The sequence below is a fragment of the Drosophila teissieri genome, chromosome 2L (genome assembly GCF_016746235.2).
Source record: "Drosophila teissieri strain GT53w chromosome 2L, Prin_Dtei_1.1, whole genome shotgun sequence".
NCBI lineage: Eukaryota > Metazoa > Arthropoda > Insecta > Diptera > Drosophilidae > Drosophila > Drosophila teissieri.
The window spans coordinates 1,627,374-1,653,635 of NC_053029.1; the positions used below are offsets into that span (position 1 = coordinate 1,627,374).

The following is a 26,262-nucleotide window of genomic DNA, read 5'->3' on the forward strand; positions in this document are numbered from 1 at the left end:
CAATGGTGATTGGGGGAGGGAGGGGGATAGTAGTGCTGGAAACATTGTTGCAAGCTTTATGGGGCAACAAGAGGCACAACACAACCGACATGTACACAAAACAATTATTGCCCGTAGGTAATTTAGTGGAGAAAACATTACCAGCAAACCCGAGGAGCAGCGAGAACGAGCCCAATGGAGAAATGTTTTATGTCTGCCAGGTCCCTCGATGCCGCCTCTTTCTGCAGCGCATTTCTGGGCCCTCCTCCTATTTCCTATTTCTTCTTGGCTGAAGTGTGCGCTTAAAATAATTCCAGTTAAACATGGCCCACAATTTGCTTATGGCCCCAACCGGCATTTCCTCGCACTTCAGCATTTCGGCAATTGCCTGGCCAAAGTTTGCTGGCCCAGGAAAAGTAGCAGAGGAGCTTTCCTCGCTTTCCTGGCCTGTCATTCAAGTGGAGTTTCCATGCGGATTTCTTTTGGCCCCCAGACTTGCGGCTGCAGAAGTGATTATGTGATTATATGAGGCCAAGATCTCGGAGGGCAATTCCCCGAAAACGATGGGGCAAGATGAAGCTAAAAGATTGGTAGGAAATGATGTTCCACAATGTAGTTGCTTCTACTGTACTTTTATTTCCTTACATAGCACCAATAACACCATTTTGAGTAGCATGAATATTATATGAATAATGAATTATTACAATAATATGTTTGAATGTCTAATTTGATTAGTTTTTATAACTTAACTAGCATATATGATTAGATAGTTAACACATTTGTCTTAGACAAACGCCGTACTTTCTGTAAACGCGCCACAAAGTCTCAGTTTCTCCCCGGTTACAATGGCCCTCATGAACTGTGGTCCCAAGTACAGCCCCTTCTCGGTGCTCTTGGTGTCCCCATCCAATCGAATGATGTAATCCTTGCTTATCAGCCGTTCAGCCATGTCCGTCTCCAGTTTGGGTATGAGTATATCATACAAAGTGCCATCGCCAGCTGCAGTCAGTCTTCGATTTACAATCGTGCAACAGTTGTCATTGCGAAGGATCTCCTCGAACTGAAGTTTCACTTGCTGCAGAGAGCTTTTCTTTGGACAACCCGATAGTCGTTCGAAGCACTTGAACTGATAGAAGCGTCGTTCCAACTCGGCCAGGTCAGCCAATAATGGTTTTATTGGCGGAAGTTCATCCGAATGAGATCGTGAGAGGCGGCAGAGGTCGCTGAGAAGTTTCTCAATCTGGGAGCTGAATAAATCATCCAGTTTCGCATTGCTTAGAATGTCCTGTAAATAAGTGTTAATTAAGCGAGATTCTTTTCTGAGTTGAATATTACTTACAGCAAGTTTCAGTATGGCTGAATGCAGTAGAGGAATGATGGTCAGATGGTAGATCTCGTGCATTTTCCGAGTTTCCATATAGTGCAGAACTTTCAAAGCTTCGTTGGTGTCGTCGAATAGCCTCTTCTGTCTGCTCACAGGAACGGCTTGGGCCTGTTCCCACACCTTCTGCCAGGTGTTGCCCTCAGTGGTCATTCGAATACTTAGTTGCTGCTTCACTTGGCCCAGTTCTGTAATAATATATGATGTGCATAAATGATACGTGCTCATGAAATGTATATCACGTACCATCAGTGACCTCCTCCCAGTCTTTGGGGCTGTACCAGCGTATAAAGTCCTCCATGGTGCCCCTGGGATTGGCGGCCTTGAAGGCCTCCATATCGGAGAGCAATGAAGTACACATCATCTGGGTGGTTAGGCCGGAACCGGGTCCCAGCTTCAACATAACTTCGGCATCGTCCTGCAGCTGATCCTCGGTCTTTGGCACCGGTTCCTGGGTCTCTGGGATATACAGATACTCGTCGGGCTCCTCCAGCAATCGCTCGTCGTTCAGACGCCTGAGGCGACCCTCGGGCTTCAGACTGAGAACTGCTTTTGTGGGCGAGCCCGCACCGGCAGTCAGATCATCGCAGTCAAAGAACTCGCCCTCGTCGTCGTCCTCATCCTCTTCCTCCAGCTGCTCCTCCTCGGCAGTAGCTCTTTCCAGCAGTCCCTCGGATTTTCGCTTGCTATTCGCCTCCCGTTGCACGCGACGTTCCACGCAAACGTTGAGCATCTGGAGCTTCTGGTGGAGGAGGCAGGTGCGCGTGTCGGGAAAGCCGGCGGAAATTCTGGGGGAAATCCAGAGCATTCGAAGGTGTTAGCACGTTGAGAACAACAACGGAGGTGTTGATACATTCGCTTAATTAATTAGGTTTATGCTGTTTGGTTTCGTTTATGTGCCTTATTGGATTCTTTCCTTCTTACATACATATTTCACCTTTTCAGCGCTTTAGAAACTGCCTTCTTCTCGGCGATTGCTTTAATAAAGAAGGTGGAGTGTAAGAGTCATAATCCTAACTTCACGTCTTCTTTGAATCACTGCGCTCAAGTTTAAGATCTCATCTGAGTCTTAATTTATGCTCCAACCTTTTCATGGCTGGGCCAAATCTACCGCCGCCTTGTGGGCATATCACTCACATTCTTGGGGCCAATCTCAGTCGCCGACTTGACAATAAACCCGACAAAGGCGGCCAAAAGCGAGCTCTCTCGGCCAAGTCGCCAAGTCGCCATGCATGAGGGCAAACTATGGGAGGGTCCCACGTACAGACACATATAGTATCTATCCCTCCGCCTGGTAAACCAATTGATATTCACGCTCATCATGGCTGTCAACGCGTGCGTGGCCCTCTGGTCTTGCATAGCCAATGAGCCCGAGAAGTGGAGAAGTGGAGGAGGTGACTCAGCCCCAAGAGTTCACTGAACTTTTCGAGTAGCAGAGTAGTCGTACATGGGCTGCATTAAGGGGGGAAGTGAGTTATTTGGACCGGGACAGTGGCTGCCTGTTGGGCAACCGAAAAAAGGGGAGCCCTGCAGCTCCTGCAGCTCCTGCACTTGGCATTTGCATAAAAGTTGCCTTATTAGTGGCTGCGTGGACAGCTGCAGTGGAGGAGCAGTGGAGCAGCTGCTTAAAAGGTTTTTAAAGTGGCTCGAATTGCACTCAACTTGGCAGCGGGCGACCAAACAAGCCAGCTGACAAATGGCTCTTGGCTTTTATTGACCTAATGCTGGCCACTTGACAATGCCCCGCCCCTCCTGCTCGACACTTATTTTGGCTGCTGTTAAATAAGAACATCAAGTGTGTGCTTCACGTCATTAATTCTATGTCTATTTCTGCCGGTTTCCCCCCACCCAGCATCATCATCATCATTGGGGGCTGTCCCAATAAAGTTGCCCGACTTACGTTTATTTTTGTGTGGCCAACAGCACAATTCAGTCGGCTCCAATGGCCAAAAGGATAAGCTGCGGTTAAATGGCAATTGTTTTTTGGCCTCGGAGCCAAAATGGAATGCTAAAGCCGGAATATTTAAAAGGGGATTTTGTCGGGGGATTTTCGAGGAATTTATTGGATAATACAAGCGCTCACAAGTGCGACAACTTAACTGTATCAATTATTTAATAATTTAAAGTGCTTTATCGGCCTTAACAAATTATCAACTAATCAACTCAAAGCTTTGAGACCCTTTCAAAGCATTCTAACCCTTTCAACGCCGCGGTGAAAGTTAATTCTCTGCCCTGTTAATGCAAAATTAATATGCCCCGAAACGGCTTCAAACTTCATCGGTTCAAGCGCAAAAAGCAAAAACCAAAAAGCAACCCAGTTTATGGTGCTGCTCTCGATTTAATTCCTGTGGCCAAGCTGACCCAAAAAATGATCAACCCACGCACTCACACCTTGCAAAGCAGCCAGTTCTATATATAATCCCATCTATATATAAACTTTTCAATTGACAACTTTTTCCTCGAGAGCACTGAACACACTGAACACTGCACACAAAAAACAAACTCACTTTTTCGGAACCTCAGAAATTCTAATCCACTTAAATGCTTAACAGCATTATGTGACCTTAAGCCCACCTTAGTCCACCCGCCCCCGAGCCACGCCCACAAGAAGAATGCCCGGGTTGTGCCGAATAAAACTTCAATTAAAACATTTCTGTGCCTAGAGGTGTGTGCGATGGGACCAGAAGATTGCCCAACTTGGCCCGAAAGGCAGGTGGCTGGAAAAAAAAATCTAGCAAAACAAAAACGGAGAGGAAAAAATTAACCGCTCGACCATTGTCTAAAAATGCAAATTTGCCAAGCCAGCGACCGCCGAAAAATAAAAAATAATAAACGAAAAAGAGTGAATAATTATGCGGCCACAACAAAAGAAACAGCCACCGAGTGAGAGGAATAGGAAAATCATTTGCACCTCTCAAGTTCTTCGCTTGAGCAGACAAAAGGTGCACTTCTAGCAATACCCTGGAATGTTCTGAGTTAAATTAAAAATATTTCAGTTATTTATAAAGATAGTGATATACAAAGGTTTGGAGAAAACTCAAGCCTCTGCTTAGCAGTTCATATGAGCTAAAACAGTATTTAAATAGCCCATCCTTTGAAGAGGAGAATGCATTTCCATTTATTCAGTCGCACTGCATTTCCCGCTTTGTTTTCCCGCTGCAATTTTCGCACTTGCAGCGCATTAAAAAATTTAGTGATGCAATTAATACGCAGAAGAAAACAACAAAAGGCGCCTGGCCGCGAACGAAAGAAAGGGAATAAAATGGTGCAAGAATTTTTTAATTAAATTTGTGGCCAGACAGCTGAGTGAGAAATGAGAAATGGGAAAGAGCCGCACGACTGGCGAGTGGTGCACAGTGGAGCTTGAAATATATTTCTGGCCGCTTCATTTTTTGCGGATTTAGCCACGTAATGCAATTTATAAGTTGAATTAAGGAAGAGACAGACAGCCCAGCAAGAAAAAGCAACCAATTGCCATGAAAAATGAAGTCAGGCGCATCGGACAATTGAGACATCAACCTCAAGAGCCTCCGCCGCCCGCGGGGATTTATCTTATGGATTTCGGATTTCGGGTTTCGAGTTTGGGGCCTGGAGTTTGGGGGTTTGGGGTTTCGGATTCAGGGAGGCGTGACACAGCTGCCCAGTTGGAGGAAAAACTATCAATCAAAAGACAAAATGTTGATTATTATTTGCGATGCAGCGGAGCGTGCAGTTTAATTATTACTCTGCGGTTTGCCCGCCAGTCGTTGCAGAGGAGCGAAAAAGTGGACGGGGCACTTCAATTTGCAATCCAGTAACATCATCTCAAAAAACTGGAGCTTCGATTTGGAATTATACGGGAAATGTGCACTGTAAATGGAATTATTTGATTGATTAGGGCACGGCAGTTTTTTCTCAAAACGATTATTCAGCAATGCAACATTTTTCCTCGTTCCATGATTTGATTAATTTATTTTGCATTTTTAAACTCACTCTATCTGCATTGATTTGGTCCACAGAAGAATGGCAGGCAGTCCATTCACCTGTGCCTTTCCATCTGAAATTTCTGCTCGAAATCACATAATATAACAATGATCTGCGGGAATACAAATTGTCTCAGACAATAACAAGCGAAAGAGGAGAAAACTGTGTGTCATCATAACTCATGATTATGCAAAAAGGTCAACAGCTTCTTTGCCGACCCTTAAGACTCCTTTAACATTTCAAAAATCGATTTTTTTTTACTGTCTTATCGATAGTATATGTTCGAATTATTCGTTTCATTCTATTTTCATTGTAGTTATGCGACTTTAAGGGCGCTCGACGGTGCGTGAGCTCGACCGCTAACTTTGAACGTCGTTTTCAGAACATGTTTTTTTTGCGTGGTGATTAAAAAATAGTGAACGATTTTTTCTTATTTATTTGAAATCATAAAAACTGATCTGGTACTAGAAAAAAAAAAAAAAAAAAAAAAAAAATGAAAAAAAAAAAAAAAAAAAAAAAAAAAAATAACACAAAAAAACCTCAAAAAAAATGGATTATGACAGATAAGAATCAGGATCGCCACGCAATTCATGTCAGCGAGCGAAACAAATACTAAAACTCAATATATAATTGCAAAAATGAAAATGTTTTTTTTTTTTAACATTTTATATATATAATTTTTTTTTTTTTTTTAATAATATAAATCATAATTTTGCTTCTAAGGAGTTCCCTTAAGTCATCGTCCATTGTTTGCATGGTGCCACATTTTTTTAAGGGGTTAAAGGCCAAAGGGGTTAAGGGCCAAGGGGGGTTAAAGGCGAAAGAAAAAAAGGGTACTGTTGCTGGTGGGGCGGTGAAAAGGGGGCAACATCACGTGCTTGGCTTTTTTATGATGCGGCCAAATTAAATTAAATGGCCAACAAAAAGCTGCGCCGCGCAACACTTTTTTATTTCAAGCATTTGGCGGCGGTTCCTTTTTTCTGAAAAGGAGTCCCCAAAGGATTTACTTTCGCTACGTCTTGCTTACCCTGTTTTTATGCCTATTTTATGGCCAAAAGCGGAGCGGCCAACTGAAGCACCTCGTTTGACAGGCGCAGCCAGGCAGACGGGCAAATTAATCAAAACTAAACTGCCCCAAGGATCTCGGCTCACTGGAATGGGATGCCATGGGTTGGCATGGGTTGGCAGGGGATGGGGCTCGTCTTTCACGCACTGTTTGCTGTCTAACGAGCATGAAAATGAAATTGAAAGTAGCCTGCCAAAACTGATTGATAAAGCCTGCCCACTTGCACTTGCCCAGCAGTGGGAAAAACATCGTGGCACTTGTGAGCTAGTAAATGCACAATCAAAGGCAATCTATTTAACTTCCTTTTCTTGTTGTGTACACTTCTACTCGTAGACACTTAGCCCAATGCCAATCCTTGAGCAACTGACCAGTGAAAGACACTAGAAAACAGGGGGCGATTTGCCTGCCAGGCGACAGTATTAATTGGGTAATTTATTGCCGGACTGGCCCAGACAACCTTTACCCAGGATTCACTCACTCTCCTTCTCCGATTTACTTGCAGCTCTATGCCGGCACCAAGATGAGACCAGGCCGAACGACAACAGCTTCACCAGCAGCGAGCACGCCCCTGCTGCTGCTCCTGCTACTGCCACTCATCCTGGGCAGGCTCCACGTGGCCCACGCCCAGTGTCCTTGGCAGCGGGATGTGCCCGACCTGCAGACGAGCTGCATCTGCGCCTACAACCTGGGCAGGGAGCTATCCGTGCAGTGCGATCAGGTGGGAATAGTTTCTTAGTTGGATGTGAATCATATGATATTCAAGCATATCATTAAGGGCAGATAAATACTTAAGTATTCGGTTTTACAACCCTTTATTCCCTGTTATCCATTATCCAGGTGGACTTTTCGCAACTGCTGGCTGCGATGAACACCCACGCCCGCCTGAAGCCCGTGGATTTGCTGTACGTGAACAACTCCACGATCTCCGAGTTGCCCAATGCCGTTTTCAGCAATTTGAGCCTGCACAATGTGCAGCTCTCCAGCTGCGGCATCCAGAGCATTGCGACGGGCGCCTTCAAGGGGCAGGAGTCGGTGCTGCGGAATCTCAATCTGCAGGACAATCTGCTGGCCGACGTGCCAGTGGAGGCGCTCAAGGTGCTGGGCAAGCTGAACCTGCTGGATTTGTCCAAAAATCAGCTCACTCACATTCCCGACGACGCCTTCGTGGGCCTGACCAAGCTCTCCACCCTCAAGCTCAACGATAACAATGTCACCCTGGCCAGCAACGCATTCAGGGGCCTGGAGCAGAGCCTCAAGAACCTGAATCTGAAGGGCACCAAGCAGCGAAAGGTGCCGGAAAGCATCAGGGGTCTGAAGAGTCTGGCCTTCCTGGATCTCTCCCAGAATGGCATCAAGGAACTGCCGGGAGCGGGCGGCATTCGGGTGTTCGATGGTCTGGACGCTCTCACGGCCCTGAATCTGGAGCGGAATCTCATCCAGAGCATTGGCGAAACGGCATTTGCGGGCGTGCGAAAAACACTGAGCTCGCTGAGTTTGCTTAACAATCTGCTGGCGGAATTTCCCATTGGCGCTGTGCACTCGCTGAAGGAGCTGCGTGTGCTGGACATTGGCTTCAATCTGCTGACCAGCCTGCCGGAGGCCGCCTTCCGGGGCAATCCGGGCATCACGCTGCTGGCCCTGGACGGAAATCCACTGAGCAGCGTGCCCGAAGGCGCCTTCGCCCACCTGAATGCCACACTCCGCGGACTCTCCCTCGGCGGCAGGTTCCTCCACTGCGACTGCAAGCTGCGCTGGGTGGCCGAGTGGATTCGCAACGGCGACTTGCAGGTGAGTGGATGACACCCCCTTTAAAACACAATCGAGATTCGGAACTGGCTGCCACACAAGTCTTATCAAATAAAGTCTAACCAATCTTCAATTTGCTGAGAGGCCAAACTCTTTGAAGTTCCAAACTTCTACATAAATACTTAATGGACTAGTTGCCCGATTTTCCTTATGTAATTCAATGATTTAAACTTGATTCAATTTGATGCTGCTACCAAGAATTCCTTCAATAAATATAAACGACAAATTCCAGCATCCCTTGCTCGCACATTTTAGTAGCTTGCCTCGTTGTTGATAAAACTTGTTGTCAAATGGGCCATTTCCGATTGGATCTGTTTGCCAACTTGCCAACGTTCGTTTCATTAACTGTGTTTTGGTTTTGGCCACATGCCCTTAGGTTACATCGCGCGAACGGAATCCCCAGTTCTGCGGCACCCCACCACGCTTCCGGGACCGAGGCTTCTACTCCATTCAGCCGGAGGAGCTGAGCTGCCCGGACATTGCCGATGCGGCCCTCCGCGGACCCGTCGGCCTCGCCGATAACCTGAAGCCCACCCTGCCATCTTCACCCGACTCCGTGGAATATGAAACTGACACGGGCACCGGCACGGGTACAGTGGGCACTGGCACTGACACTGGCACTGGCACGGCAGCCTCGGCTCCGGTGACCAGCAGTGTGAGCAGCTCCACCTCGACAACGACACCCACAACAACCACGACGACAACCACAGCGGAGCCAACGACCAGGAGGAGCACGGTGAGTGGGCGGGCAGGTGATAAAAGCGGGCGGCATCGTTAAGTTAACAATTGCGGCGAAATAAAATGCAAAAAAAAAGACGGGAGTATATCAAGGTGGCATAAAGTGTTCTCGCCTCCACTTTGTCAAATAAATCAAGCGACATTATTCGCACTCGGTTGATGGTTCACTCTTTAAGTACTCTGGCATCAAACATACAAATTTAATCGCGCTTTAAGAGTAATCTTTTGAATTTATACAAATTCCTTTACCAACTCCAACAGACTCGTCCGCCGACCAAGTCGACTACAACGATATCGGCCAGCACAGCCGCGCCAGCTGCCAGTGCGCCGGTGAATGGAACGGGCACAGTTCAGGCCACCTCCATCACGACGAGCAGCAGCTCCTCCTCCTCCTCCTCCACGTCCACGGCCACGGGTCACGGTAATGGCAAGCAGGCGCCGGGCTGGCGCCAAGGAGTGACCAATGGCAATGGCAATGGTGCGGGAGCAGGAGGCCTCCACAAGCCGCAGAGGCCACCACTGGTGCTGGGCTATCCACCGCAGCGGGGCACTCGCATCGACGATGCCAACGAGGTGCAGGTGAAGCACGCGTTCCGCCAGGACAGCTCCGTGATCATCCAGTGGGACTCGGACACGGCGAACATCCTGGGATTCCGCGTGGTCTATCGCCTGTTCGGCGAGAAGGCCTTCAAGCAGGGACCACCGCTGGAGTCCAGCGAGCGCGAGTTCAAGATCAAGAATGTCCCCGCCCAGGAGTGCATCATCGTGTGCGTCATCTCGCTGGAGGAGCTCCATGTGACCCCCGAAACCGTTCCCTACCAGCAGTGCCGCGAAGTTCGCACTGTCGCCTCGCAGGCCTCCAACATGGACAAGATAACGATTGCGGCCAGTGCGGCCATTTGTGGCACCATCATTGTGGCCGTGATTGTCTTTATCGCTGCCAGCAGGTGGGTTTCTACTCTTATACACTTTGAATACTCCCCTTCTTTCCCTTTCTTTCGAGGAAAGAGTTATTACCCAGCAACTGAGCCACGGACAAAGCCAATTGCTGTGCAAAGTGGCTGGCTGATTTATCGCAGGTCCTTAAGTCGTTGCCACTTTCCTATACAGTACTCCTATATTCTTGCCCCTTCGCACGCCGTGGAATTTGTTACGCTCCGCAAAGTATCTTAACACTTTATCATCTTTCGGTGCAGCCCATTGTACTCTGCAGAGGGTTATTGTAATTTGTTTAGGAAGGTTGTTTAGATTATCATTGGCTCAGCTTGCAAGCCAAACAAAGAGTTGTGCTCATGTCAAATTTGGGGAAACTGTGCTGGTTTCTTTTGTTTCATTTATACTAGCCAAGCCAAGCCAAGTAATTTATATTATCTACACAGTGCAGTTATGTGAAATGCAGTGCTTTCATTAAGTAGCTTATAATACCAAACTGTTTATAACTATAAAACGCTTCCCATCTAATTGTGCCGAGATAAATGATGCGATTACTGGTTTGGCAAGGGTATTTAGAGCGCCCATTTCTTTATTCGATACTCATCCTTGCCCCGTTTGTATCTTTCCCAGACGCTCCCGCAAACTGCAGAGCAGCCAGCAGAAGAGTCCGCTGCCAATTGGAGGTCTGCCCGTTAATTGCTGCGGTCCGACCGGTTCACCTGGACCACTTGGCTCCATTGCAACGCTATCGGCATTTAACAATCACAAGGTGAGTAGTCCCCAGTCCCCAGTCAATCGCCACCCTCTGGGCCTCCACTTGGCGGAGCTCGAGGAGGAGCTTGCCAAGAAATTGTTGCCACTTCTGGCTCCCGCCTGGCTGGCCAACTAAATAGCTGCCTCTCTGGCTGTCTGGATGACTGGCTGACTTTCTGTCCGGATTGTCGGATAGCTGACTAGCTGGAATGGGGGTCTTAGTCCATGACTACGGGAAATTGGCAGCGACGCGATTTGATGACTGTTGATTGTATTTATGGGGGCAGCACACTAAGTGGAGCGCAGCTCAGATAAATAATGCCAGTGCAAAAGTATTTCAGATTGGCCATCTTCCTTTTTATTGTTTTTTGGCAAGGCTGCTTGCAAAATAATTAAGTGCTGATGATAAGTAGAAGAAGGTGGTCAACATCGCTAGTGGAAAGTTGAATGAAAGAGTTAAGTTTAAGCCTCGAAATCTTCTTTGCAGGAATGGGACCAAGTGTCGGCCTACAGTGGTCGCTCGATACCGCGGCCGCGCATCTATCCCGTGGAGCAGCCGGATGACATGAGGAGCCACTTCTCCGGCATGCCCGGCAAGGTGGGCAAATCGAGGTGAGTCGAGCCTTCAACCTGCTGCAAACATTTGCTTGCCCTGCGCTGCATTCCGAGCCTGCTGCATTATTTACACTTATTATTTATTTCGTTCGTTCGATTCGATTGTTTCATTGTTTGCATATGCGTTACACACACACACACACATGACCACAAACCGCAACCCACACACACACACACGCAACTACGCAACTACAGTAGATCCCTGGCGGACGGACAGTCGCAGCACAGCTTCTCGAACAACTCGCACCGCGGCTACTTGGGCAGCGCCTTCCCCTCGAACCTGGTCAACTCCCGCCCAGAATTGCGGCAATCCCGCCAATCCCTGGCCGCCGCCTCGGAGCGCATGTCGCGTGCCTCCTATGCGGGCTCCATTCACGGCGGCAACGGAGGAGGCGGTGGCCTGGGCGGCAACGGAGGAGGTGGCGGTGGCAACGGACTGCCCGTGAGCAGCCTGATGGCCATGAGCGGCATGGTGGGCGGCGGCGGACCGGCCAGCATCGCCTCCAGTGCCCGGAGATCGCGACCGCGCTCCAGATCCCGCGAGCAGCTGAACACCACCCACATACACAACCATCGACCGGGAAGTCGGTAAGTGGAGCACACCGCTCAGCAGGGACTCCAGACTCCAGAGTACAGAAAAAAACAAACTAATTAAATGCAGCTCACACCCACTGCGAGGTCGTCGTAAAACGCTCATCACGGCTTACAAATCACACACCCCAAACAACACTTTCAATTCTTTCTTTTATGTTTCTGGTTACCAACTTTTTGCGTTGAAAGTTTCTTAATTCAACGGCTTTCGTTGGTCGTTATTTTAATTAGTTTTTTTTTAATGAATGGGGTGGGTCCGTCTCCCAGAAATTTCAATGCCAAATTTAATCGCAAGTTTCGCGGAAATCGTGAGAAAAATAGCCAGCTATTGATTAATGGCCAGTTGTTTATCAATTCTGCTTCACAATTCACCTTGAACTTAGAGGATGACTACATTCTCATACTTTTTGATTGATGATTCCCTCTTAAATTCTTACTTCTGCTTATTTATGTAATTTCTACCCAATCAAAGTACAAAATAGAGCTAAATCTACGCTGTATACCGACTTCTTTCGGAGTAATTAACTTGGCCAACTTTTCCAAGCCGAACCGCAACACTTTCGAACTCCTTGCTCGCTTTACTTGCAGCCTTGATTGGCAACTATCCATCGCCGCAATCAAATCAAACTTTCATTGATGTGTGTACAAAAATTCTGTAACTACAGCGTGTACATGCATTCCTTTCACCATACCACTAACTACTAACCCAATGGGGCCCCCTTTCCCATTGCCGCTGTATAAATTTCCACTGATTCCATTAATTTTAATTGCGTTTCGCTTCGATTCGAGCATTTTTACTGTTTTACTGTTTTGCTGCACAAACGCATTGGGCAATGCGTCAGTGTTGCACGAGTGCATCTCTGATATAATCGATACGCTGGCTTTTCGGTTTACTTTGCAGATACTCGCAGGCGGGATCGACGCACACGCTGAACAACTACTGCGATACATCGGACAACTGGACGGATCACGACATGGACATCTATATGGCCCGCAATCCGACGACGCGCAACGGTTTAGTGCCATTATGAGGGCGACTCACGTTGTCCTGATATTTCAATGTTGTATTAAACTGGGACGGCATCTTCTGACAATATCTGACGCCGACCATTGAGGGGCACGGGGGCAGGGGGCATGGTCGGCGTCAGCAGCAGCGGCAACAGCAACAGCAGCAGCAACAGCAACAGCAGCAGCAGCAACAACATCAGCAACTGCAACATCAGCGGCAGCAGCATCAATTGCAACAGTGGAGGAACGAGCGACATCAACAACGACACAGAAACAATCAGCAATGGGAGCAGCCATATCAGCCAGCACAGCAGCAACATCAACGATTACACTACTATATGCCGCAGACAGAGCGCTGCACCTCGCCCCCCGATGTGGTGCCCCGAGCAGCCAATTTCCATAATAGTAACACCACCACTACTGGCCACACCGACAACAGCAACAGCAACAGCCACGGCCACAGCAGCAACACAACCAGCAGCAGCAGCAGCAGCAACATCGCCCAGCAGCAGCAAATGCCGCTGGCTTCGATGACAGCAGCGCTGGGAGATGCAACTGCAGCAGCAGCAGCAACAGAGGCAGCAGCAGCAGAAAGTGGCATTGTTGTCGAGAACTATTTTAACGAATATGAACGTCAGGAAATCATCTATCATCATCCCACAAGCAGGAGCAGCAGCAGCAGTGGCAGTGGCAGCAGTGCAGTTGCAACACGCCACGCTCCCCGCAGCAACGCCTTCCGTTTACAGCTACCCGCAATGGCAACGGCCACGACTAACAATATTTTATATAATATCAGTAATAAGCACGATGCCACCGGCAACAACGGCAGCATCGGCAATTATAAGGCGCATACGTTAAGTGATAGCTGTAATTGTACATGTAATTGTAGTCTAAGCGAGGAGGAGGAGGAGCAGGAGATGAGCCAGGAGACAGCCGCAGTGACAGCAGCAGCAGCAGCAGCTGGAGAGGATGGAGAGGATGGGGAGCGGGCGGGCTCATCCTTGGCCAGCACCTCAGTGTCGAGCATAGAGCAAGTGCAGCAAGAGCAGCTGGGGCAGCAGGAACAGGAAGTGTCCTTGTCTGTGAACTTGACATTGGCTGACGCGGGGGCAGCTGCTGCTGCGGATGATGCAGCAGACGCATCTGCAGACAGGGCCGAGCTTTGAGTGCAGCTGCTTGATGCTGCTGTTGTCACGGGGCCTCTCGGAATTCTAGGATCTGCATAATGCATGATAGTAATAATGGCATGGCAGACGTTGAGGTGTAGTACAGAGGAATAGATATTTTTATACGCTGTTTAGAGTGCAATAACACAACTTTCCCCAGTTCTTGCTGCATGCATCGAAGAACTACAACTTAAGTCAATATGGTACTAAACCGCACTTAATAGCTATTAACTATTAACTACTAACTAATGACTAGCGCGTAAGGAGAGGCATGGGATAGACAGGCATAGAAGTCGCTGAGAGAGCACAAAAAGCAATATGTACATAATCTAGAATGAGCAACAGCCAGTCCTATAAGGTGTAGTTTACCCGAACGTAATTCAAAGTTTAATGGTTTTCAAGGTAGTTAAGAGCCAAATAACCAATTGTAGTAGGTCGAATTAACTTCTCACACACCCCTTTTAAGCATTTCCACAACATTCGCTAGTCTAAACTGCAGAACTCTTATCATTTCCCTCAATTCATTTACTTTCACTTTCTGTGTTCGTCTGTCCCAGCCACGAGCTGATCAAACCAAACCATTTACTGCCTGAACAGCTTTAGTTTAACTCACATTGAAGTCAGCTTCAGTTTCAGTTTCAGTTTTAGCTTCAGTTTTAGATTCAGTTTCAATTTCAGTTCGAAATCGATTTGAAGTCTCGACTTGTTTTAAGTTCGTTGTGTACAGAAGCTTCAATCGAGACTTTGCGTGCTAAGTTCTGTCTTACGTTTATGATTTCTACTTGTAGTAAGATTTTAATAAAAGAATACATTACACATGTTTGGTTTTATTTACACCTCTTTTTGGTTTTTGATTTTCGGTTTGTATGTCTGCTTGCTAGTCGAGCGCCTGTACATCGATGTATATAGAAGTTCGTAGGCTTAAGCGTTCGAAACGATTTCGGTTCATCATTATCATAGCTTTACCATTACCATTGTCGTTGGAGGGACGGGTCCGGATAAACAGTCCGGGTCAGTCCGGGCGAAACACAGTTGACAGTTAACAATATTTAGTGCCCGTGGACCGGATTCCCGGATATGGGAGCCACAACAAGTCCATGTCTGGCACTAGATACTTAGTGCAGCTAATATCTACTCTATATTCTACACACTAGTCGTAAGTACAAGTTATAGGCGAGGCTTTGAGCATTAGACCAGTAAGCACAATTTAGGTGGAAAACGGGAGCAATTATTTAGAACAAGAAGTAAGCAAATATTCCAATAAACATAGGCAATAAATTCAGAGAAAGAGCAAACTAAATATGTTTCCGTTGAACGTTTCACTTTAAAGCAAGCCAATGCGAAGTAGAGGAACAAATATCCACAATTAGCCTAAGAAACTATAAATCAAACTTAGTGTTAGCAATTACAATTTAATTAAACTGCCTTAGCACACTGAGAACGATGAAACGTTGATGAAACGAGAGGAGAGCAGAGCACGTGCTTGAATTTAGTTTAGCTGCACTGAAAGAAATACGGCAACCGAGGCATGAGCAATATTAACGATAATCGGTGACACCAAAACTGCCAGCCACAAAAATATATATGTACATCTTTCAACAACGGAAACAGTGGAGCACGTCCTTCGCAGGAGCTCTTCTCTAGGATAGCACTGAAAACGAAAACACCAACCGATTCTGAGGATGAAGATGAGATGAGATAACACCACCAATTCAACGCAGTTAGAGTTATAGTACACGATCCCATAATTAATGTGCGTTATACTGTTAAATGTAAATCCAATTCAAGTGTTAACTTTGCGGCTTCACAGATTAGCAACTAAATTTACTAGACAATTTACGAACGTTTCGTTTTTGGTCCTTAGTTCGTACGCATCAAGTTCCGAATAAAGCATATTTTTGTTACTATCTGTCGGCCGACATGGCGTTTTACTCACCCGGGAACCGAGAGCGAGTTATCCCACAGCAAGCGCAGCTGGCGGGTGAAGGCCGCCCACACCTGGGCCATGCCCTCGACGCTGCCCAGGTGGGCGTGGCAGGTGGCCAGCAGGCAGCTGAGGCGACAAACCAAAGAATCGGGAACAGCGCTCTTGATTCGCATGGGATCGAACTGAAAAATGCAAAAAATAGGTAAGAAAGGTTTATTGCTTATCCACAACATGCTTATTAGATTGCTGCACTCACCTTATCCGTGAAGCTCTTTTTGGCGTAGGGAAACAACGCCATCTCGGGATGCATATCGGGGAACAGATACGCCAACAGTTCGCTCAACTCGCTTTCGGTCATGGGACCTGGTAATCGCTTGGTTAATCCCGCCTGCGAGGGCAACTCAAAGCTGCGATCTCTACGCTTGCTCAGCTTGTGCTCCGTGATGCGGTCCCAGGGATTGGACTCTGCTCCGCTGCTAGTGCCGGAGAAGTTCCTGCCCACAAAGGACTCCAGAGACCTAGTAACCTCGGCCACAGATTGGTAATCCCTCAGGCAGCAGGAGAGATAGGATGAGGCCTCAACCGAGAGGTAGACCTTGCCCAGCGGAGCTTTAGAGGGCACAAAGTCGCTCCTCTGTTCGCTATCGAAGGCCACGTGCTCGGACATCTCCGGCCAGGTGTAGACCAGGTAGATTTCCGTGCGCGACTCGGGAGTGTAGCCATGTGGTAAGGCAAAGAACTGCTGCACTTCCAGGTGCGAGACTTCGCCATCGACTACGATGTCCTCGGAGCTGAGGCCGTGGTCGAAGGGCACGTACATGGGCATGCGGATGCGCATGGTGTCCAGAGCGTAGGTGGTGCACACTGAGATCATGGCCGCCTGGGAGTAGGAAGTGGGCACCTTTTCCCTGAAAAGGGTAAGCAGACCCATCAGGAAGCGACATTCTGGCGGTGCTTTCTCCAGTCCAATAAGCCGGAAATTGGTTCTCAGCGCAGGTGCCAGGGCCACGCCCGTGTAATAGTTCCATTTGGGATCGTAGATCTGGACAAAGATGGGTACCACGCTCTGAACTTCGGCAGAAACAACGGCGACGGCGCTCAGGAAGAAGTTGAACTCCGAGGTGGACTTCATGTAGTTGAGAGTGGAATTTAAGGGGTGCAGGACAATGAATCTCCTCAGTCCGTAGATCCTGGCCAGAATGTGCAGATCCTGCGAGCTCCTTATTGGAGGACCAAAGCTATTCCCAGTGGACATGAGGTCATGGTGGCAACTGGTGCGTTGCAGGCAGGTATGCTCCTTGGTCTCCTCTCTGGCGAGTTCCTCGTCCTCCAGGATGGCCTGGTGATACTCCACCTCAATGCCATTCCTCAACATGTCCAGCTTCTCCCTCTCCACCTTCCAATTGCAGCCGAAGATTTCCTCGGATTTGAGATTTCGGGATTCGGAATCCGCGGATACGTCCCATTTCTGGAGGATCTCGCCCAGCTGGGCATTGAACACCTCCCAGTCGGAATCCGCGCTGAAGTTCTCCCGGTAGAATTCGTTATCGTCGATTTCCTCGGCCATTTGAAGGAAATTTTGAACGCGTATATCAACAAAAGACAACAAACTTAAATCGTAGACAACAATGGACCAGCGTTGCCATACCTTATGATCGGCCACATCAGCTGATTGAAACAAGTGTTGGAAAGGAGCACCTTATTTTTGTCATTTCTTTAAAATTGTATTAAAAGTGTATTAATAAGAACTTATTTGTTTAAGTTGCCTCAAATAGGTTTTTTTAAGTTTACGAGAGTATTTTGGTGTTTTGATAATTATTTTATCCGAACGCAGCTTAGTATTTTTCATAACAGTACTTTTCTTGCGCATCCCTGCGAATCCTCAAGCGATCTGGCAACTCACGACTAGCAACCAAACATCTTTTTGTTTACCAAACTTTTAATTTTGTATTTGCTAAAGAAGAGTTAACACTTTGCACCATGTTTGCGAGCAAGCGAGTAAGGGCCCGTGCGAAGAACTTCACCATCGAGGAGGAGGAGATCCTGGAGAACCTGATCCTGGCGCACCGCGACGTCATCCGCAGCAAGCAGAAGGATCCGGTCATTTGGAGGAAGAAATCGGAGGCATGGAAGCAAATTGAGGCGGATTTCGCACTTCAAACCGGAATGGAGCGTCCTTGGCAGGCGCTGCGGGAGAAGTACACCAACAACCTGCGGATGATGCGGAAAAACGGCACACTGAGTGATGAGGAAACGCAGACTGACGATGCACAGGAATCTAGGCAGAACTTGTCCATTTCGGGAGTTTCCTCGCTGGCTGGAGCTGCTAACAATGAAGAGAGTGAGTACAGGATGCCAGGTTATGTGCCACCTGACCAGTTCAAAGATCATCTTATCATGAGGAGATTTGTACCATGATAAGTTCTTCTGCATCAGCAATTCAGCTCTATTTCGATCTGTACTCAGCTCTAAAACAATTTATAGGTAGCACCGACTTTGATCCTTTGATCAGCCCGAGAAGCGCCTCTAGCGAAGTTAAATTCGTGCCAAATAACTCACGCTACGCAGCAGATAGCCCCAACTTTGCAGTTCTGAAAGACGAGTCAGTCGATGATGAGCACTCGGAAGAGGACACCGCGAATACACTGAAGGATGAGAGGCTCGTGCTGATCAAGCTGCAGCAGGAGTACTACCGATGTGAAAACGCCCGGGCAGGCGAGAAGCACAAGATTGAGATGGAAAAGCAGAAATATGAACTGGAGCAGCGCAAGGTGGAGCTGCGAAATATGCGCCTTAAAGGCGAACTTCTCGAAGCGGAAATTGTGGAAAAGCGACGAAAAGTCGGGCCAAGCAAGGCTTCTTCCTAAGGAGTTTCTATATAGGATAGTTAAATTAATTTTGGTCTTTCTAATTTCAATGGTCTTCAGAAAATACTATAAGTAAAGTCCTAGCTTACGATAAACATCAGAAACTCAAGCTCAAGTGCACTCGATGATGTCGAACCAGAAGCAAACAATTACATCTTCAAAAGATTTAATAATGTCTGTCATACTTCTAAACATTCGTCTACAATTTAACAAGTAAGCTGGATGAAAGCGGCGATGTCCTTTACATTTATCCCTCCTCAGTTCGAATGAATTGCTCGTTTATGCTCGGTCGTTCTGTTTGGTTGTATTTATTAATTTACATCGATCCATTCACTACGCAGTTGGGGGCTTAAACGATAACAGCTCCTCTAGCCGACAATGAGGAGGCCCTCGTTGGGGAACTCGTGGGTGGGCACCTCCAAGTTGAGGGGCGCGGGTCCCTTGCGGATCCTTCCGGAGGCGTCGTAGTGGGAGCCGTGGCAGGGGCAGTAGTAGCCACCCCAGTCGCCGGCGTTCGCGATGGGCACACAGCCCAGATGCGTGCACACTCCGATGACCACCAGCCACTCGGGCTTGATCACACGTTGCTAAAAGAGAATTGAGTAACAGCATAAGCAAAATTCCCAAGGTGTGTAGAGTGTAAATGAAGTGGGTCGACTTCTATGGCTGGCTTAAAGGATTCTCCGCATACTCTCGGTTGCTAAGCCATTCGAATCGACCCACTCCACGGTACCTACATCATCAGCCTCCGGGTCGCGCAGAGTGGATGTGGGCACATTTCGCTCGGTCTCGATTTCCGCGGCGGTACGGTGGCGGATGAACAGTGGCTTTCCGCGCCACTTGAAGGTAACCGACTTGCCCTCCGGGATGTCGGCCAGCTTGATCTCGATCTTGGCCATGGCCAGCACTTCGGCGGAGGCGCTCATCGATCCGATGAAGGTGTTGACCAGACCCTTGGCCGCATAGGCACCGCCCACGGCTCCGGCGCCGACCATCAAGTAGGAGAAGGCCTTACGCTCCTCGGCAGTCTCGTTGCGGCGACGACTGTCCTTCACGGACTCCCGGCGGTATGGGGAGAAGTCCGGCACCTGCAGGTCGGTGTGTGCCTGGCGGTTGGCTGCAAGGAAAGAGTGGGTCATTAGGTATCCATTGATGTGGGGGAATAGTTGTTTAGTAGGTCTTTCGGCTGGTTTACAAAGCAGTATTGCTCCTGAAGAGTGTAAAAAACATGTTTTCAAGGTTGCCAAGCTGAAGCTATGTTCCTTATAGCCGACTTAGGGTATCTGCGTCCAACTTGGCATAACTCGGCGTCCCTTAAAGACACTAGTGCCAAACTTCACATGATGCTATCCTTGATCTCGGAGATAGTGCATCCCAAGTTTGGTAGAAATCAGATGACTTTATCCCATTGAATCGATGTAAAATGCAGGTGTGCTTGGGAGCCAGTGATTGTTGTTATTGTACGAGGTTATGTTGAAATTACGTAAGGAAAGTTGGCGAATCCCTTCGATGCCGAGTGCAAATCGAGTCCTTGCGGCGCTTGCAAGCTTTTATTCAACTTTTTCCGCCTATTTCGCGATCCATTCATTATGTAATGGCTGTGTTTTCAGCTGGCAGCTCGACGAAAGTGCTTCGCGGAGCCTTACCCATCGAGTTGACGGCCACGCCGCTCGCCTTCAATCCCGTGGAGAGGACCTGGGCTCCGCCTCTGACGTAAGCACGCGACACGGCGTTCATCATTTTGTATGTTTTCCTATCAATTTAAATGATCACGAAAATTTCGACGTTTGTCGTTTTCGTCAGTGAACCAGTGTGAACGCACTCGAGTGCGTGAAAAATACCAGACAGCCAGCTGAAAATACCGCAATATACCAGTGTAGTCACGAGAAATACCAGGGCTACAGCAATATTTTAGTGCTGCCAGCTGTTTGCATTTCAGGAGTTACCACTACGACTGCTCACAGTCAGGAGCTAGCTGCTATCACACTTTAGTAACGGCTTTTTAAATATTTGTATTTTAGGATGAATTCTAATTTGAATAAAGAATAAACAAAATATATCAAAAGTTAGATTGTTTAGCTGCTGAGTAAAAGCATACATATATTACAAAAGAGTATCCAAGTAGCACAGAGATTCTTTCAATAAACATTACAACCACCCCACAATGTTTAAAAGCTTTTATTTTAATTCGAATTGCTATGCATCTCATTGTTTGAAAAGAAAATCCTGCGTCGAATTGAATTGCATTTGTTTCACCTTGCCAATCTATCCCTTCATCCCCTTTTGCTTTTCCTGAGAAGGTGAAGAGGCTTAGCTTCCACCCTTCGCATTCAAGTGAAAACTACCTTCCTTTTCAATTGGAAACTGCAGTGGCTGAGATTTTCACCGGATGAAAAGGGGTTTCCATGGCAAACCGGCTGGTCAACGCACCACCGAGTCACCGAGTGGAGGACAAAAGATGATGTGTCCAACCACCGGACTTTCACCATCCAGTTTTTCCACTGCACTTTTCCATTTCCACTTTGCCCCGGGCAGCATCACTATGATGTCATTGATTGGACTTCGTTTGATGTTTCCTATTTTATTCGGGGTGGTTTTCTCTCAGCCTAATTAATAAGCGAACCTCTTGAGTTGGAGATTTTCCTGCGCTGATCTCATCCAACGCATAAAATGGCAATAAAAACTGCATAAAAAACAGCCGATGTAGGGGAATTTGTTATGCGCATAAAAGTTGGCCGCCCGAAATTTGGCCAAACTTTAAAACCAAAAAAGGCGGCCGTGTCAGCGGGGAAAACGAGGAAAACGGGGAAAACTCTCCCGCAGCCGGCTGAAATGTAATTCCTCTGGCGCCAGTCCTGTGATTATCGAAAGTAGTTCTTTTTGATGTCGAAACTTTGCTGCCACCCCCCCACTCTCCTTCCTCCGCTTTCTCCGGTGCTAGGTGGCAAGTGAAAGTGGGGCCGAAAGTGCGCCCCTCCTGCCTCCGATGTGTTCATCTATTTCCCAGCCGGAGGAGGAAAATCTGCGCACATAACGGCGCCTCTATGTACTTGGCCCAAAGCACGCACACATTGAAAGGGGGGCTCCTGTGGAAAAGTGCGTGAAATTTTCGCAAAAACAAAAACAAACTTCAAAATTTAGTTGGGCTATGGACAGGGGGAAACTGTTTAAAGGTACACAAAATAACAGATCATTCATTTTGTATTATATTAACCAATTTAAAATCTAGTAATGCAACAGTTGTTATGATCCAATATTTAACTGGTATTTAATCCTTTGTTCTGTAACCTTACCTACACCATCTTCCAGTGCAGCTAACCATGTTTTCGGACAGTGTAGAGGCCTGAAAAGTTGAAACTATGCCGCGTAGGCGACGTGGCAGCGGCATGCGCCCTTTCCCCGGATTTTCCGCACCCACACACCGAATTTTCCAGCCACCACAACGGGCCCAACTTCGAAACTCGACCGCATCCCCACACCGATTTAACTCTTGTCAAGCTTCGACTGCGTTACACTTTTCAGCAACTTTTACATGGGAAACTGGCGCCAACTACAACAGCAGCAGCAACAACAAGGTTTCAACCCTGCCCCAGGGCAGCTCCCCCCTCTCCTCACCCTTCCCCTGCCCTTAACGCCCATCTCCCCAGCCCCTTTTCACCCATTTTCGTGCGGCGTGTGCAGCGTTGCGGCTGCGGCAGCAACAACATCAGAACAGCAGTGGCAAGAGGCAAAGTACACTCGAAAAAGTATTGGTATTGGTTTGAAAAATCTGTTTAGGCATATTTACTTTTCCGAAAGTTTAGCTTAGCTATTAATTTTTAAGCTTATAAGGTGCCATTTTGGGATTATTATTATTATTATTATTTATTTGAAATTACTTTTGGCTGTGCATCGGCGACGACATAGCCTGCTTATCGCAACATCAGCCAAGCATAAAGCTGAGCCCACCCAGAGCAGCGCAGCGCCACCCCTTGGAAAAGTTGAAAGTGGAAAATTGTGCGTGGCAGGCAAAAGTTTCTGAGGTTCCCCGACTGACTGACTGACTGACAGTCGTTCGCAGATGCGGAGGCGCCGCCACGCCCACTGCCAGCCTGATATCCTGCTATCCTGCTCCTCTCCCTGCGCCGACTTTACCCATTTGCGAAAACGAAAATTAAATGAACAGAATCATCTGTGCAGCATCAGCGAGGAAGCAGCGAAGGAGCCGCAAGGATCTCACTGCCGCATGTGCAGCGGTGCTTGGATCCGAGAATTTGGCACAGCTGGCGGTCATTTATGGGCCCATCCTGCCGACTTCCTTGCCCCATCCTCATCCTCATCCCAATCCCCATCCATCGGCGGCTTGGTTTTGCATTTGAAATGATTACTTGGCAGCCTCCGGCTTGCGTTTCTCGGCCAAAAGAGGCTCAAGTCGCCCATTTTGGGCCAGTCGGATTAGGTGACCATGACAATGGCCAGTGCTTTGTTTTCATATTTTAGTATTTCAGTATTGGCCGTGCCCCGAAGGACCTGGCTTTAAAGCGTGTGAGTAATGATCCTTCATCGGATGTATTAGGCAGTCCGTCACCCTTCTTGGTATTCGCCTGTGGTACTAAATGGAAAAGTATTTCCATACTAAAATAGCATACGTCTTTGCTCAAATAGTAAGTTTAGAAAGGAATTTAAACTATATAACATTTATAGGAAGTTATCCTTAATAATATGGAAATATTCAATCAGCTGCATAGATCCTTAATTCTTCTTGATTGCTAGTACGGCATAGTAGATTTCTTAACCCAATTTCCCAGAATTAAATCAAGGCTATAAGCTGATATCCGCGTCCACTTCCGATCCCTGCCCATATGGCCAGTGCTATATCCTTTTTATCCTCTTCTCGGCCTGAAAGTTTGTCAACAACTCTCGCCTTGCCGCTGGCTAAGTGGAAAGACCAAAGTTCCCGAGGCAGGATTCGTTTTTATTCTCGATTTAAGCGCGAGTGAAACCTGCCCTAAATTCGGCCAAGCGGCTTAAAAGAAAAAAGGCGAAGAAACGCGAGGAAAAGCGGGAAAAGTCGTGTGGCACGCGCAGCAGGAAGCGTCCTGGAGAAGGAGAGGCAGGGGAATAAAAAGGAAACGACTACGTTGCGTTTTCCCCAACCGAAGGAGCACGCCCTTCCACTTGCCACTTGCGAAGGCGCAGCACGCATAAATCTACGGGCCCAAATTACATTATTTTGTCATTTTCCCTCGCCGTTTTTCTCGACCCTCGACTGCAGTGTCCTGTTTGGTGTGTTTTGGTGTCCTGCCCGCCATCGCCCGCCAGGCACATAAAACTCTGTCGAAAATAAACTTTCAAGAAAGCGCCAAGCAACAACAAAATGCAAAAGCTCTGGGGCAAAAGTTGTTCCCAAAACAAAAAAGGCAAAGCAAACGAAAGGAAGCAGCCAAGTACATTATATGCAAGCAGTAAGTGGGGGGCTCCCCAACTTTTTCGCTGTCGGCGGAAAGTGAAAGTAAGTAAATGCACGACGCCGACTGCGCTGCTTTTGAGCGCCACCCCCTGCTTTCGTAGCCACCCAACCCACCCTGCAGGCGGCCAAGGACATTGTGGCCATTAAAAATGTAGCAGCGAAAGCTTCGGCAAACCAGCGTTTCTTGAGACAACTGCAACTTCTCGCGCTCTCTCGCTCACTCGCGTCCTCCGTCTCCCTTGCTCCCTCGCTCTCGCTTCGGATTTTCTGCATTGTTTATAACTATTTGCGCGGAAATGCGCCTGCGCTGGCGCTCTCAGCTTTCACTTTCCTCGGCTGCCTTGTCCTTTGCCTTTGACTGTAACTTTCACTTTCACCCTGAAAGTTCGCCGACATGGCTGCCTCGCTCTTTCTCTGCGCCGTGCTCCCTCTCTCTCTCCCTCTTTCTCTTTCTCCCTCTCTCTCACCCTATCTCTCTCTCGCTCTCGCTGTGGCAACTTCCTGTGCGGGCTTCCGGTTTTGTTTTCACAACTGATAAGGCCTCCTGCCGGCGCTTTGCTCCTCCTAACCGCGCGCTCTCTCGACTTTTCCAAGGCGACCAGCAGGCGCCACTCTGCTCCTGCCCCTCCCCCTCCTCCTCCTGCTGCTGCTGCTGCTTCTTCTTCGGGCTGTTATTATGGCTGTGCGTTGCAAGGATCAAGGACGTTCAAGAAAATCCACGGCCAAGAACGAAAACAAAAACAAACCCAAAAAGGAAAAGGAAAATGAAAAAGCAAAAGCAAAGCCAAGGCAAAGCAAAGTAAATAGAAAAAAATGCAGGGCGTTTGGAGTTTTCTGGGGGGGATGACTTTGACACGGGTTGCCGGGTTTGAGTGGGGGACCTAGCACCCCCCCCAACACCCCCCTCTCGACAGTGTTTTTTTCGGCTGCAGCTTTTATGTACTCGTACTTTGCAATACATAGATTTCGGCCAGATGTGCGTGCGCCGGCGCCTATGTACAACTTTCTTTTGGCGGCGGCAAAGAAAGGGGCTATTTTAGGGTGTACTTTTCGGGGGACGTGGCATTTACTGCAGTCCTTTATGGGCGCCAAGCAGAGGGGGGGAGAGGAGAAGAGAAGGGAAAGGAAAGAAGAAGAGGGTGGCAGGATAACTCCCGGCCATTAGCACAGGCGACCACTCGCTGCGTTTGTGATTTTGGCGCCTTTGTGCGTGTGCAGCGCTCGAATTGGGGATAAGGAATGGGGCAGCAAGATGGGCTGCTAGGAAAGGGGAAGTGGAAATGGAAAATGGGGGGAAAATGTGGGTTGCTGTACAGTGACAGAATGTAATTTGATATATTTTCGTGTAGGCATTTCCGATGCGTAATGGCCTGGGCTGTGCTGCAAAAATGTTGGATTACTTAGCGCTTAATCGATAGTTAATAAACTGAGTGGAAGTCGAAGTGTTTGCCCCTGGGCAAACTTTAATCCAAAGATTATAGAAAGATATTCAGATAATGGCTTAATAGTTCATATAAAAATCCAATGCTAACTATAAATTTGTCTTGCTTGACAAGCTTAAATATCATTTTAAAGAAACTTTGCCTGGCAGTAGGCCAAATAATATGATGTACATATTACATATGTTACACATTTTTCCCAGTGTATTAGGCACATTTTCTCCACTGCTATGTGAGTGACGTTGCCCCCACTGCGGTTTTCCTTGCTTGGGTTGCTCTATGTGCCACATGCCACATAGCTCAGGGAGCAGGAGTTGTGGTACATAGAAGTTTGGGTTACTTGGCCCTCCAACTGCCAACTGCCTACACCCACTTTTCCTTTTCTTTTTCCTTTTCTTTTCCTTTTTCTTGTTCGTGTTGCAGGCCAGCTATTCAGCAAAGTGCGTAGTTGGCCGTCTTTGTTGTTTCCGCTGCTGGAAATGCAAGAAAAGCGAAAACATTTTCCCCGGCCCACGGCTTTCTTATTGTTGGCATTTCTCGCCTGCGGCTGTTTTTCGCCTCCGTCAATGTGGGTCGCCTGC

The 26,262-nt window shown here is 47.8% G+C and overlaps 4 protein-coding genes and 1 long non-coding RNA gene across 8 annotated transcripts in view; 2 read left to right on the forward strand and 3 right to left on the reverse strand.

Annotated features, from left to right (window-relative positions):
• The window catches only part of LOC122611790 (leucine-rich repeat and fibronectin type-III domain-containing protein 3), a 49,238-nt gene extending 36,362 nt beyond the window's left edge, over positions 1–12,876 (forward strand). For 2 of the 4 annotated variants that reach the window (XM_043785101.1, XM_043785102.1), the window contains exons 3-9: positions 6,892–7,107; positions 7,227–8,177; positions 8,572–8,931; positions 9,195–9,880; positions 10,497–10,635; positions 11,107–11,231; positions 12,727–12,876. In XM_043785101.1, the coding sequence (XP_043641036.1) occupies positions 6,910–7,107; positions 7,227–8,177; positions 8,572–8,931; positions 9,195–9,880; positions 10,497–10,635; positions 11,107–11,231; positions 12,727–12,856 (2,589 nt within the window). In that variant the 5' untranslated portion in view covers positions 6,892–6,909 and the 3' untranslated portion in view covers positions 12,857–12,876. Of the gene's footprint in view, positions 1–6,879; positions 7,108–7,226; positions 8,178–8,571; positions 8,932–9,194; positions 9,881–10,496; positions 10,636–11,106; positions 11,232–11,432; positions 11,823–12,726 lie in introns of those variants that run through there. The other 2 variants (XM_043785104.1, XM_043785103.1) reach the window with 2 other exon arrangements.
• On the reverse strand, positions 628–17,537 carry LOC122611789 (rab3 GTPase-activating protein catalytic subunit). The gene is made up of 5 exons (XM_043785099.1): positions 16,183–17,537; positions 15,936–16,108; positions 1,607–2,148; positions 1,319–1,548; positions 628–1,264 (listed from the first exon to the last, which is right to left on the reverse strand). Exons 1-5 carry the CDS (start codon positions 17,491–17,493, stop codon positions 764–766), a joined length of 2,757 nt encoding a protein of 918 aa, XP_043641034.1. The 5' UTR covers positions 17,494–17,537; the 3' UTR covers positions 628–763.
• LOC122611794 lies at positions 5,086–6,571 on the reverse strand. The gene is made up of 3 exons (XR_006325558.1): positions 6,351–6,571; positions 5,333–5,435; positions 5,086–5,209 (listed from the first exon to the last, which is right to left on the reverse strand). It is a non-coding gene; the product is annotated as an uncharacterized LOC122611794 (long non-coding RNA).
• Positions 17,538–17,819: 282 nt separating the features above from the next.
• Positions 17,820–18,985, forward strand: LOC122614860 (myb/SANT-like DNA-binding domain-containing protein 4). The gene is made up of 2 exons (XM_043789543.1): positions 17,820–18,267; positions 18,411–18,985. The coding sequence occupies exons 1-2, from the start codon at positions 17,907–17,909 to the stop codon at positions 18,791–18,793; spliced, it is 744 nt and encodes a 247-aa protein (XP_043645478.1). The 5' UTR covers positions 17,820–17,906; the 3' UTR covers positions 18,794–18,985.
• Positions 18,986–19,085: 100 nt separating this feature from the next.
• Positions 19,086–20,613, reverse strand: LOC122614863 (cytochrome b-c1 complex subunit Rieske, mitochondrial). The gene is made up of 3 exons (XM_043789557.1): positions 20,440–20,613; positions 19,531–19,910; positions 19,086–19,380 (listed from the first exon to the last, which is right to left on the reverse strand). The coding sequence occupies exons 1-3, from the start codon at positions 20,531–20,533 to the stop codon at positions 19,162–19,164; spliced, it is 693 nt and encodes a 230-aa protein (XP_043645492.1). The 5' UTR covers positions 20,534–20,613; the 3' UTR covers positions 19,086–19,161.
• Between the last annotated feature and the right edge of the window lie 5,649 nt (positions 20,614–26,262).